At 45.5% G+C, this 14330-nt stretch overlaps 1 protein-coding gene across 10 annotated transcripts in view; it reads right to left on the bottom strand.

Moving 5' to 3' along the window:
- The window catches only part of STOX2 (storkhead box 2), a 175489-nt gene that overhangs the window by 86557 nt on the left and 74602 nt on the right, over window positions 1-14330 (bottom strand). Inside the window, exon 1 of one of the 10 annotated variants that reach the window (XM_010953306.3) lies at window positions 8613-10667. The exons of the other annotated variants lie outside the window; for them this stretch is intronic. Coding sequence (XP_010951608.1) covers window positions 8613-8778 — 166 coding nt within the window. The 5' untranslated portion in view covers window positions 8779-10667. Of the gene's footprint in view, window positions 1-8612; window positions 10668-14330 lie in introns of those variants that run through there. 10 annotated transcript variants of the gene reach the window in all.

Genomic DNA, 14330 nt, shown 5'->3' with positions numbered 1-14330 from the left:
GCACCGCCAGCACTGCCACACACGGGACACTGCCTGCGGAATGCCATCTTGCTACCACACCAGCGCCACCCAAGGAATCTGGCTCACAGCCCCCACTACCCTTGCAGGGCCCTACTCTGTCCTGCAAGCACCAGATGCAGGGTCTGGAAGGGAGGATGTGACTGATGAAACCCAGCTCACGCGCCCATGTCCAAGATGCACGCAGCCGGACAGCCATTCCACGGCAAGGTCGGCATCTACATGGACAAATGAGGTCCTGCCTCCCCTCAGCATCCATAAGGTAGGTGTACTGGTTTCCAAGGACTGCTGAAACAAAGTACCGCAAACTGGGTGGCTTAAAACAAGAGAAATGTATTCTCTCACTGCTCTGGAAGCCAAGAGTCAGAAGCAGGACTGTTTCCATCGGGAGGTTCTGGGCAGAACCCATTCCATGCCTTTCTTCTGGATTCTGGTGGTGGCCAGCAATCTCTGTACTGCCTTGGCTTGTGGACCCATCTCTCAGATCCATGCCCCACCTTCACAGGGACTTCTCCCCGTGTCTGCGTCTCTTTTCCTTTTCTTACAAGGACATTAGTCATATGATTCAGGACACACCCGATGCGTGTATGACCACACCTTAACTTAATTCCATCTGCAGAGACCCTATTTCCAAATAAGGTCATATTCAGGGCTACCAGGAGTTAGGACTTGAACACATCTTTCAGGGGGCACATTCAATCCATAACAGTGCGGAATTACACAGATAGGGGAAAAGGGTTCAGATGCCCGGCAGCCAAAAAAAAAGACAAATATTCGCTGCACCTCAATTGCTATAGGGGCCTTCATTTCATCTAATAACGAAATAAATGATTTCAAAGCAAGAGTGGGATATGCCGAAAGCAACAAATGGTCTAGTAGCTCTCTTAGGGAAATCAGCTAGACAGGAATTTGCAGTCAGGGGGAGGTGGGGGTGTTAATTAAAAAGCTAGAAGGTCCCTCCCCTGGAATGACCCTCAGAAGAAGACGGCCAGGCACAGGTCCTGCTACCTTTAACGCCCACAGGCACCTGCCAAATGTTTCTCTTTTATCTTCAAAAAGAGAAAAGTTGGCCTGGAGGGGCCATCATGGATTTAAGGAGAAAGATAAATGGAGATTTTAACAGTGTGTATGGGTTACCTAAGCCATCATTTTTCAACTGAATCGGTATATGACAGATGTTTGAAATATACATTATTTACGTAGCTGGTCTAGTCTTTGGTGCTGCTGCCCACATAGCTCTAAACGCTTTTCAAACCTGACTATACAGATATCAAAAGCATATCCCTTTTATCAACAGTACCATAGCTTCTGAGTAAATGCAAACACTAATCAAACAAATCCAAGAATTAAAAAGCACTTTACTTTTAGGGAAAGGGAGCAGATCTAACTTTGAGTCTCCAGGTTTTCCAAAACCCAAGTAGGACTCAATGTTAATGGAATCCAACTGACCCTCCATCTGCTGGAAATAAAAATAAGCAAGTCATCTGTTCCCCTCTACGAAGCGGAACATAAAGTACAAAAGCTAAGCTATTTCCGTGTTCTCACTAACACTGCTAAGTGGTTGACCTCCAGACTATACATGGACTCTCTACCGGTCACGTGTGTGCCTTTTCTGCTTGGACAACCAACCCGTTACATCCAGCGTGGAACTCATCATCTGCTCCATTTCCCCCAGCTTCCTGGTCATTTACTGCAGTCTTTCAACAAAAATCTCTGATTCACCTTTCATTTTTTCTCACCTCTTCAATCCAGTCACTTACAAGGAACAGCCAGGCCCTTTGTCCTCACAGATGCCCCCTTTGCCCTTCACCCCCATCCCTCCTTCCTTGGCTGACATGGGATTTTACTGTGAGGCATGAGTACCGCTCAGGTATGTGAGGGCATTTTAGGTGGTACCTGGTTGAATTATTTTTTTACTGAAATAGTAATATATTCATGTTAATGGGCACTAAAAAGATAACTGCCAAATGAAATCCATAACTTCATATAAAATAAACAATTTTCATTTTAATTCATTTAAATACATAAGTGGATAGAGTTAAAATAAAAATTAAGTACATAACAGCACAGATGGTGTATGACATGGTTAAAAAGTCCTTGAGGGCGGCGTGCTAATCCCAGCAGTGCTGGAAAACACTGCTCTGGGCTGGCCCCTCATCACCTTACTGCTTGATCACCTCTGTCTGCTCAACCACCTCCCAGCTGGTCTCCTAGCCTCCCGACTCTCATCTCTTCCATCTATCCTGCAACCCATGGCCAGACATCTCTTCCTCAGATGCTCCTTTCATCATTTCTCTCCCAAGCTCACAAATCTAATTGCTACCCCATAAACTCTGAATTCCATCTACATTTCAAGATCCCATCTGGGCTAGCTACATGTCATTTCTAGTTACATCCCAAAGTCACATTATGGCAAATTTCACATAGATGTTTCCTTTCCAGCTTCATGCCTTGGTTCATACTGCTTCCACAGCCTTCCTCCAATCCTCCTTCTCTGTCTCTTCACATCCTACCCAGTCCTTTAAGATGCAAGTCCTACCTCCAAGCAGCCTTTTTTTTTTAATTGACATCTCTTCTCTAAACTCCTATTCCACTTATACTAACCACATCAACCACCCCATTTAACTCTTGCTTATATCCTATTTTTCCTATTTTATTTACCGCTCTCTAATGGCTGACTCATTGAGAGCTGGTCCGACCAACCATAATAGGAAGTCCTTGATAGTCCACGTACCTCGATACACATACACACACACACACACACACACACACACACACACAATTATCTTCCATAGTTATAAAAGGATGACTCACAGTAGAAGTTCAAGACAGCTCTTCAACCAACTTTTTTTAAGACAAGCCATGTTTTATTCATTCATCCAATAAACATTTCCTGAGTCCCCGACATAGTGCCAAGCTCTATGGTTGCTGACGAAATAGAGATGTGAATCAAACACGTACTGCCACTGAGGAACTCACCGGCTAGTAAACCCATGGTACAACAGAAGGTCACCAAGTTGCCGAAACACAAGTACAAAACAAGTGTCATGTGAGTGATTTGCTCTAGAAAGGACAGGAGTGTGTGAACTTGTTCTGGAAGGCTTAATAGGATCCCCAAATATCAGACCTTTAAAGATGAGGAGCACGTTCTCAGCAGTGTGACACAAATGACAAAAGGTACAAAATGGCAACGAGGCACTGCTGAAGGCAAAGAGTTTCCAGAGCCTGGAGCACAGGGTGTTGGGAAGGGACAGAAGAAGAGGTGGGAAAAGCAGGGGAGGTCATGCCATGAAGAACTTTGGTCTTAGACCTCATCCACAGGCATGAAAAACACTGAAGAGAGATGAAAAGTCACATGACCAGTTTTGCTTTAGGAGGGATTAAAAAAAATAAAAAACAAAGCCCTTCTGGGCACAAGTACCCATGAATTGGACACGGTCAGTTTGGAAGACACTGCCATAGAACAGACGAAGATGTAAACAACAGAGATGAAGAGGGAGGGGCAGATTTTAGAAATATTTAGGTGGCGGAAATCAATGGGATCTCCTGGCCAACTAGTTGCACATTCCGATGTCACATAAAAACAGTCCAGGGATTAACTACTTAAGGAAAAGTTTACTACCTACTTTAAAAAACACCCATGTCATTTCTTTCCTGTGTTACTGTGGCGAAAGTTAAGTTTGCGTCGACTATAATCTGTATTCTTACAAACTACAAGAACCTCCACTTCAAACCTGAGACATTAGGCAGCACACAGTTTCCATGACTGATCTACAAAAGCCTGTCCTAATTGCCAAAGTCAGCATCTGATCCCACTGGCAAGGATCCAATGGGATTTTGTTCCTTGGTTTTATCTGCACTCAGCATAAGCAATCTTGTATCAAAGAACATAGCACTGTCTGAACTGCCCTAACTCTCTGGGGTATAGAGAATTTAAGCCATGGTTGCTCCGGAGGTGCAAAAAAAATGCTAAGGTTTTTATACAGTATACTCAGATTCCTTTTTGCAAATAAAAACATTCACAAGAGTGTAAAAGATATTGAAATACCAAGAGAGGTGACCTTTTGCAAGCACATTCGCGTTCTCCCGGAAAATAAAGAATAAAGTCATTCACCACCAAGTGTAATATTCCTCACTTCCACGGGCCTGATGAAAGGAGTCAACACAGGTAGTTTCAAATTAAAACACAGTTAGAGCAGCGAGGCTGAAAATGGATCTCTACAAAGAGGGAAAAGGAGGCGACAGGATGCTGTTTATGAAAACTTGCATATGATCATGATCTGCCGGCTGTGTCCCTCGTCCCCCCACCCCCCTGTTAGTTTGGTCACCAGGACCAGCCCTGATGCAGACACTTAATGTAACATCTGGGGATGACAGGAAATAGGACCTGACTGCAAAACGAGCACTGTTCCCACACAGCCCCCAGCCGGAAGCACATGACTCCAATAAATAGAAAGGGCAAAGGTTATTTCTAACGATTTCGGGGTAAGTGCTTAGAAATCCTGAGCTTGCTCGTTATGCAGCCCAATTCTGTCATGGAAACGTGGGCCAGGAGGACCCGTTACAGACGGGGAGGGGCCCTGTTACTCGCCAGAGACACAGCTGGTTTGTGGCAGGCCCAGATTAGAACCTCGGTTGTCCATCCTCCACTCCCAGCAAACTCTCACATCTCTTAAAATAACAGAACATAAGGAACTGGGACACGCAATCAACTGTGCCCCAGAACTCGTTTCTATAAAATGAAAACTAATAAACTCATCCAGGTGGCGTCCTGACCATTCCTCCTCACTGAGTATATTAGTTAGATTGGCAGACAAACTGGTTTATATTTTCTTAAAATGTCAGTTTGGGGCATGTGTTTTTTCTCTTTTCTTTTCAAATCCTTTAAAGCCACAGTATTAAAACTGTCTACTTTATTGTTCTGTAAAATGACAAGCATCCATCTCAAAGAACCATGATTTTAGAGGTGTCTCACTCACAAGGGACATCTTTTATGAACACGCTCTGTAGAACCTTTATAGTGGGAAAATCACTTTCCAATCTTGATTAAACTTGGTGGCAAGGCATGTGCAATACAAAGATGCAGCCATCCCTGGGGCTGGGGTAGAGGAGAGTGAAAAAAGTTACAAGTTAGCAGCATCATTTGTATAAAGAGGTCACAATTCACATGGTCCTAACAGAGAAGGTTCTAACGCCTTCATCAACAAAAGGTTCGGTGCCCTGAAAATCATTTCATGGAAGTGGGAGAGCACGTTTTCATGTATAAAGCCCTAAGGATCATACAGATACTTCCCTCTTTGTGGGGAGTTTTACTTTTATCTCTAGTTAATTAATAGCATAATTTCTAGTTTCAGAAACTGGAAGAATGATCGCACATGCATTTGGGCTAACCCTGTTTCTTGTTCAGATCACGGATACACATTTTATTATCCATCTTGATTTGAACAAGAGGCAAGATTTTTCCCCCTTCTGTCCAGAAACTTCTTTTGGGAAATTAATATTCAAGATGAATAGTGAACTCACCTCGTAGCCTGTGAACTTGCTGGTTGCCAAGAGGCCTGTGAGTTCTTGGGATGATTTTCAATTTGGTAACATGAATTAGGGGCTTAAACAGTCATATAAGGCATAGTCTTCAAGACTTAAAGTTTCAGAATTCTCTATCTAACTTTCTGCTTGCAAGATCTCTTTAAGCCTTATATGTGCCCATTCTAACCTCCTGAGCTTAAGTGTAGTTTATCCTGAAGGTGCACGAAAAAGCCAAGGCTAACTGTCAAGCCTGTTGCCGTAAATCACATTTCAAACTGATAATTACTTATTAGTGGAGAAAAGACTGTTTGAAAAGGTGCTGTCTCCTTCGAAAGAGATTATGGAATGCCTATAATTTTGCCTTAAATAAACAGAGTTGAACTTGAAGTACCCACTGTGTGACAGGTAGGCCAGACCAGAAGGACAACTATTAACATTTTTCCAAGGATCTCTCCTTTCCTAAAGTTTTTTCTTTAAGTGATTTTTCTCCTTGGGGGAGGAGATTTCTAAAAACAGTCTCAACTGAAGTTATTTTAGGTCCTGTCGTACATCTCTGAAGAGGCTTATCTTGCCCTTTGAATCCAACAACAAAAAAACTCTTTCTCCTGAAAATGAAGTATGATAAATACTAGTGGTTATTAAGCCAAATGACTGGACAAACAGGAAGGAGAAATATGAAAAGGCTCATGTCTTTCTAAGCCACTTCATTTTCTATTTCATTTTATGTGACAAAGGATCCGTTTGTACCCAGAGTCACTAACTTAATACAAGCGGATTTCCTTAACATTTCTTAAGGGGAAGAGCACTTCCCGCAAATGATCTCAAAGCGTGTCAATATGCCATCTATTCCGATCAACCCTTATATTTGGAAAGGAACCATATTTGAAAAGGAAATTGATAAGATACTCCCACCCTCCCTGCCAAAAGATGTGTATGAGAAAGGTTCCACCTACTCTCCCAGCATTCATTGTAGGGGTCTGTCTTAATATTTACTATCTCCTTCCATTCGCCCCAACCCCTTTTATTACATGTATTAGCTAATAATTAAAATAAAGAATAAATAACAGCCATCTACCCTTCGACAAAACCTAATTATATCCAACCCTGCAGCCCCATGAGAATGAAGCAAGGCACTCTGCTTGGTGTGTGTGTGTGTGGGGGGAATTCCATACAATGTTGAATGAATAAGACAGCTCTTCTTTTCCTACTTTTTGGTTTTCTTTTCTCAGTAGTAACCTAACATTAAATTGGCACAGAAAACCACCAACCTGAAACAACTGATCCTTCCCACTCACCAGAGGACCAGCTTACCATCTGCAAGTCAAGAAATGAAGTAAGAGGATCCAAGAAAATTAAAAGCTTCTTCCTCAAGCCCTTAGAAAGAAAAATGCCTTGCAAAACCAGCAACCAAAGAGAAGTTCTTGAGCAAAGAATGAAATGTGATCATGATGAAGCTATGCCAAAACAGATAAAAAAAATAAGCTCCAGGGGAACGTGCCTGAAATCATTCAAGAATCTTGCAGGTTTGTTGAAGAAATTATGGCCACCTGCCCTCCCACAGCCTCACATTTGGTGTCAGTACTGATTCCAGAAGAGGGGCAAAACAGAGGGGGGAATCTTGAGGGCAGAAGGCAGGCATTCAAACCCTAAACCTAGGAAACCTGGGACTATCTGAACACTCTGTGAAGACAAGGGCTTATGTACGTATGTGTTTTGAGGTTACGTCTGGATTTAGAGGTATTTCAAAATTTACTGTCACATGCCTGAAGAATATAGCCACCATAGCAGTGATTGACTTAAATTGCTAACATATAAACTGGAGTTGTCACTTCCTTTACAAATTTGGCTTTTCATGACAGAGAAAGTCAAGGGAGCCTTACCGCCAAAATACTACATCCCTATGTCACCAGATTTTGCAATAAAAAGATGGTGATTTTATTTAGGTTTTATATTCGCGTAAATGCAGTCACAAGACATTTCTAAAGCATGAGATACTGGCCTCAGTTTTTTTTTTTTAAACTTACTGTTTTAGGAGAAAGACTGCAGAGCTAGACTTTAAGTACCAACTGCAAGCTTAAAGCACTCTTCCCAGTTAAGACAGGACTTAGAATTATTTGGTAGAGGATGTGTTTCCAAATATAATCTCGATTCTTCCATTACATTGTGTTTAGAAGAAAATCAATTCTTTCAGAATGAAAAACAATCAAAATTGGTGCCTTACACATCATTACATACAAGTGGTCAACAGCAAGTAAGCAGAAAACAACGAAAGAGTTTCACAATTTTCCTCCTTCGGCATTTCAAGTATTTTATCCCTGGGTTCCCGAGTCAGAGCAAAGCCATTCCGTTGTATTTCAGAAGGGAACCGACTGGCGCCTTCAGAAATGCTTCTACGCGTTTTAAGATGAAATCTTTTTTGAAGTCTTCATCCCCATTTACCATTTTGTTTGTCCTTCCTGTCTAACGTGCAAAAATCCACGACACAGCCTCCATTCTTTCCACACAACCTAATTCAAAGCAATATATGTTAAATCCACACAGAATCCTGGGAGCATTCAATCCGCATCCACACAGTTCTCTGCGTGCAAATCCGACCAGCTTGAGACGTACGCCGACCTCTTCCCTGACTCAAACCATCCAGAACTGTTCATGGAACCTGTTCCCTTTGAAGAAAGAAGGGCTGTTTAAATACCCACTAGGATAACAACTGGCCACAATGCGGGAGCGAGCAAGCCCGGCACTGCAGGCGACAGCAGACGCAGGCGCTTCCCCAAGCTCAAGGAGGCTGGGCGCCCGGGTTTGCAGTCATTTATCTCTGCAGCCAAAACGCCCGGCACGTCCCCCTCCTTGATTTCACCTAACTAATAGCTCTCAAACCCCATATTGAGAGGGCCTGCTGTGGATCTTGCGGAGGTACAAAATGGTGGATGTGAGCTAATTTTTTTCCTGCTTTCCCCATAACTTATCGCATCCATCACCGCCCGGCCTCCCGGGGAAGCACCCCGGCCGCGGCGCCCCGAGCACGCCCCGCGGCCCCCGGGCCCAGAGACAGAAACGCGGTTACCAACCTGATGTCATGTAGCCCCGCGAAGCCTGGGGCGCGAAGGCCGCGGGGAAGCGCTTGTGCAGGCGGTAGTCCTTCTCGCTGCGGGACCTCATGCGGTCCGAGGCCCGGTCGGAGAAATCCGAGCTAGGCCAGGCTCGCCGCAAGGTTGTGCTCCGGGTCTTCTTCATGGTGGGGAGGGCGACCTGCTGCCCCGATCCTCGGGGCCTCAGCGCCGGGGCGCAGCGCGCGACTTCATCCGTCTACGGCGGGCACGACCCGGGCGGACTCTGCGCGCATTTTCCCAGCCCCTCCTCGTCGGCGTCTACACCGCCAGCGGCGGGTCCGGCCCTCCCCACGCCCCCACACCCCCCCACGGCGAAGGCTCCGATTTTACACACGTCCCACAATGCATTACACTTCATTTGCAATCCGCCCGGCTTATAGCTTCCAGATTCCTGGGGGGAAAGGCACGTTAGGAGGCTCGCCGGCCAGGAGGAGGCGGGGAGGGGGCGGGTGGGGTGGGGGCGCCGAGACTTGCAGCGTGAAAGCAATGGGAGCGCAGACAATGGCCCGATTCAGCGCAGGAGTGTTTAGCCAACTGTGAGCCACCGCACAAAAGACCCAAACAAATGAGGAAGCCGAGGCCTCCGGGGCTGACCCGGGATCGGGCGCCCGGGAAGCCGGAGGGGCGGCGACAGACCCTCTCCGCACTGTGCGGCTCAGAGCGAGGCGTGGGGATGACAGTGTCCAAGTCGTGTCCCCCTGGGCCTATCAGCCGCGCGGCCCGCAGTCCCGGGCGCAGAGTGGCTCTGCCTCCCCTGCAGTCCTTGGGAGGCAATCTTCATTACAGAGGCTCGGATGGGGGGCGCGTGTGCACGGGATCCGAGCAGGCTCTGCAGTCAGCAGCTGCGGCAGGCAGGCTCCTGCCGAATCCAGGAAGAGCCCGAGTCGTCCTCACGACTGCGGCGCCTAGTCGATCTTCCTCCTTCCGAGGCTCAGGGTGGTGTGCGTGCATGCGTGTGTGTGTATGTGTGTGTGTGCGCGCGCGCGCGCCGACACGCATGTGCCCCCCTACACATGCATGCTCCTACTTACTGGCCGAGGCGGCGACGTAAGCCATGGCTGCCAAGGATGCGGAGCCTGCCGACCGACACCCGCACGGGGGCACCGCCGCTCAGCCGCGAGCGCGTGGAATGGCTATTGAAGGGCAGGAAGCCGGGAAGCGCCCAGCCTCGTGCTAATCACCAAGCTGCCTTAAGTTAGAGCACGGATCCTGTCAGGCTTCTCATTTTCATGTAAAACACCCTGAGGCGGCGCTGGGACCTTGGCTGGTGCCCCAGCCTGGAGTCCGCGCTTGGATATTTACATATTTTCAGGATGGCGCCTCCCCCTCGAAGAAAGGGAGAGAAATCCCTCGGTGGGAATAGGGCGTTCGGCGGTGCCCTGCCTCGCCCACCTGCGCCAACCCGAAGTCAGCTAGAGCCGGGGGAGGGGGCGCCACTCGGAGCCCCTCCGACAGCCGCAAACGCCCGGGCACCTGGTCCACGCCGCCTGGAGAACGCAGTGGAGGCGGCTCCGGCTCTTCCTTCTCCCCGGAGCACCCGGTGTCAGTCACTACCAGCCCGATAACCTGCATTCAGATCCACAGCCCCTTTACACCGCTCGCCTCTGCACAGCTGTTTCTGGTCCAACAACCAATCGCTAAAGAACAACAATGCGCGGGAGGGGAGGAGGGGGCGATGCACCGCCCCGGCCGAGGCGCGGGGCCCGGGACGCCAGCCCGGGACGCGGAGGTCACGCCGAGTTAAAGGCGCGCGGCCACAATGCGGCGAACCCCGACCACGCTGCGCTGCAGCCGTTTTTCCCGAAACGCTTATGTCCCGTTTGGGTTTCCAAAAATGCTTAGGTGTTGTAAACAACAAAATAAATCCGATTTTCCTTCTTAAACATTGTGTTTTGTTTTACGTTTTTGAGCTTTTTTTCCCATTTGTGAGGCTGCAATGTTCAAAATCGTGTTTTATGCTGTTTTTCGTATTTGCAGGTGCCAACGTGCAGACAGAAATCCTTATGAGGCTATGATTTTATCAGGCTGGTACCGCAAAAAACAGCCTTCCCTCCACCAAAAAAAAAAAAAGGAGGGGGGTTCTAAATGGTTAAGATTCAGCAGTTTTAGCAGGATTCAGTGCCATTCCAAGGCTTTCATTCTCTTGGGGAGGGGGAGGGGAGGGACAGCAAGGTTCTTGGAGAACCACGCAGAGCGGGGCGGGGTTTATGCCACAAATATTACAGAATCTAGAACTTCCATTCAGTATTTCAAGGCCTCCCTCTGCAACCTGGGGCCATTGTAACTGATCTCTCTCTCTCTCTCTCTCTCTCTCTCTCTCTCTCTCGGGATACCGCGTGTAAACAAACAAATAAAAATCACTGAGCATCATACAGAACTTGTATTTACACTGATCAAAATGTATTACTAACTGTAAACCAATTAGCTAATGTTCTGTGGCATTTTTTAAAAGTTAGAAAAGGGCACATTTTGCTAAAATGTCTTCTTTACTGTAGGAAGGCTGCTAAGAACAGAAAGACTCCAGCTTTAGAAGCTGCAGAAGACTCAATGTGTAAAGAACCATAAAGGCAATAAAAAGTAATTGTATTAATGAATGCATGAGACATTGACATTTAGATATCTCAATCCAATTCAACAATTACTCAGTACCTCCCATGAGCCAAACGTGGGTATATGAATGATTATTATAGTTATGACTGAAGGCTAATGGTGATTGCTGTGGCAACTGTAATACTTATTCATCCAGCAAATTATTATTGACTGCCTAGTATATGCTCTGATGGGTGCTGGCCAAACAGAACACCACACGCGGCTCCATGTAACTTTGGTCAAGGTAGTAAGCAAATAAATGCAGAGACTGTGTTCAGGTCTACAAACCTCTGTGAAAAAATGAGTTACTCTGACACCCACAAGATGTGGCATCTCCAAGCAAAGAATGAGGGGGAAAGATGTTTCTGAAAGTGGGAACAGTACATGCAAAGGCCCTGAGGTAGGAAAGAATATTGGCTTCTGTTGGAAGAAGTGAAAGAAGGCTGGTATAGCTGGAATTGGAGCATAAGAGGATGCATGTAATGAGGTCATGAAGGAAGCCAAGAGGCAGATCATGCAGGGACTTGCACACCATGTTAAGAATTTTGAATTCTACTGTATTATGTGAACACTGAAGGGTTTCAAACAAAGAAACAATAACAATTTTAAAATTTCTGTATAAAAGGGGCTTAGAAGAGGGAATCTGTTTAGGGGGAGGGGTCAGCCAGGAATTATCTGGAGAGTTAAGTTTGAATCACACTTGACATTAAAACGGAGAAAATATTCATTGCTCATGTGAAGGAATGGGGGTGGATTGATGGATATTTTGGAAGGAGAGCTCCAGCTCCAGTCTGCCACCTCTGAATGTGACCCTTTGCAGAGCAATGATATCATCCAGTGTCCATACACAACAGAATGTTCTTACAGCCAAAGCCACACAACCAGACACAGAAGAATCAGGCAGAAAACAGGCTGGGTTAGCTGAATCAAATCAGATAGTAGAGAAGGAGACGGAGGGGCACTTAAGTAATTTATCAATCCAAATTAGGTGGCAACATCAGAAGAAGTTATGAAGGTAAGACTTGAATCTAGCAAACAACATTGTGAAACCAATCCTATGTAAAGAAAGTAGACGTGGAATCCTGTCATCACAGCCACCGTTAAAATCAGACTCAGTGTGTCCATCTGTCCTATGGGAAGATTCACTCTGGTCACACTCAACCCTAGGTACCTAGTCATAGTTTCCAATCTCTCAGCCTATCTGAGACAATCAAGTATCTGGGTCGTGAGCTATCCATCAAGTAAGCTCAGGTGTGTAATCCCAGTCGTCAATACTAGGAAAGTTTAGAATTAAATAGAGAAATGATACAGCAAATCATTTTCACGGTATTCATATTTTTTTCATCGGGCTTAAGAATAATTTATACATTTGGTATTTACATATTCAATAAATCAGAGACACTAATTAGATGCATATCTGCTCTGTGATTCTAATTCATATGTATATAGTTGACCCTGAAACAACTGGGTTAATTCTAGCATAACTTACAGTGGCCCTCCCATCCATGGTTCCTGGGATTCGACCAACCAGACAGACAGACTGTGAAGTGCGTAGCATTTACTATTGAAAAACACCCACGTTATCAGTGGAATCTGGTAGTTCCTGGTAGATGAGCTGTAATTGATTTTAGACCTGTAATTTTAAGTTGAAAGGTAGAAGACTTTTAACTTTGACATGTTCCTCATTTAAAACTTTGGTTTATCAGACTTGCAAGAGTTGAGTGAATTTAAGTGTCATAAGTAAGTAAACTCCATGAGGGCAACGGGTATTTTCTGTTTTATTCACTGTTATTCACTGCTCTGCTCTGTTCAGAGTTGCGTCTCCGGTGGCTAGCAATAACTGGCACGGATGCGATGAGTAATGAAGCCTGATTAAGTGCCCTGACAGATTTGGTTTGAAGTCCTCCATAACTGCTTCTAAATGGGGCCAATTACTGAGTAAAGGGACTTCAGTATTCGATGTGAGTTGATCAAATGTTTTTCAAAGGCCCCCTGAGAGTTACAGTTTTTATTTTAGTATTTTTAAAATACCAAATTTACAACAAGAATACGTTGAATCTAAAAATGTAAGGACATTTTGATTTTCTGATCTATATCTCTAGTAAAGGAAAACTGGACATTTTTTTTGAATTGTATCTCTGGTATACCGAACACTCACTAAAGACCTAAATACCTGTAAGTGATCTGTGCTGTGCACAGAAAGCCCCCCTCAGACATTAAAATGCCCACGGTGACTTAGACTGAGGATGTGACAGATTAGAGAGAAACTGCACTACTGAAGTGAGTAAAAAAAAGGTTGATACAAGTGAAATATAAACATAAGCATTTAAATGGAAGAGGTAACAGGTCTTGTAGCCTAGAGCAGGTGACTCCTGCTCGGCATCAAAAAGCTGAATGCCTGTGGGGCCCAGTGTCGCTACCAGCAGGTAATCCTGACACTGTGGGTGCTGTGGAGTTGGCTAGCTGAAATACAGAGCATCCAAAAACCGGGTTTAGGAAAAAAGAAAGACAAAACATCCAGGCACAGCTGGAGTGTATTCAAGAGCTGCATTCAGCAGTGCCCAGCCCAGCCTGGGCCAAGTGGGGAAGTTACTGGGATGGAGAACAGAGTCCGGGGGGGAGGGAGGGTACAGCTCAGTGGGAGAGTGCATGCCTAGCATGCATGAGGTCCTGGATTCAATCCCCAGTATCTCCATTTAAATAAATACATAAATAAATCTAATTATCCCCCCCAGAAAAAGAATATTTTAAAAATACATATACATATAAAAGAATAGAGTCCAGAGAAGGTACAAACAACCTGTGTCCATTAACAAATGGAAAAAGCCAATGTGAGGAAATTCTGACACGTGCTACAGAATGGATGCAACTTGAAGGTATCATGCGAAGCTAGACACAAAGAACAAATCTTGTATGATGCCTCTAAAATGAGGGACCTAGAGTAGTCAAATTCACAGAGACAGATACAGTACAGTCATGGCTGTCAGGACCCCGGGGAGGGGGAGGGCGCAGGGGAGGGGGAGTTAGTGTTTAAGGGGGACAGCATTTCAGTTTGGGAAGATGATAACGTCCTGGAGATGGATGGTG

This window comes from Camelus bactrianus, chromosome 26 (assembly GCF_048773025.1).
Source record: "Camelus bactrianus isolate YW-2024 breed Bactrian camel chromosome 26, ASM4877302v1, whole genome shotgun sequence".
Taxonomy (NCBI): Eukaryota; Metazoa; Chordata; class Mammalia; order Artiodactyla; family Camelidae; genus Camelus; species Camelus bactrianus.
The sequence above is the reverse complement of the archived record's forward strand: the minus strand, read 5'-3'. Positions and strand labels throughout refer to the sequence as shown.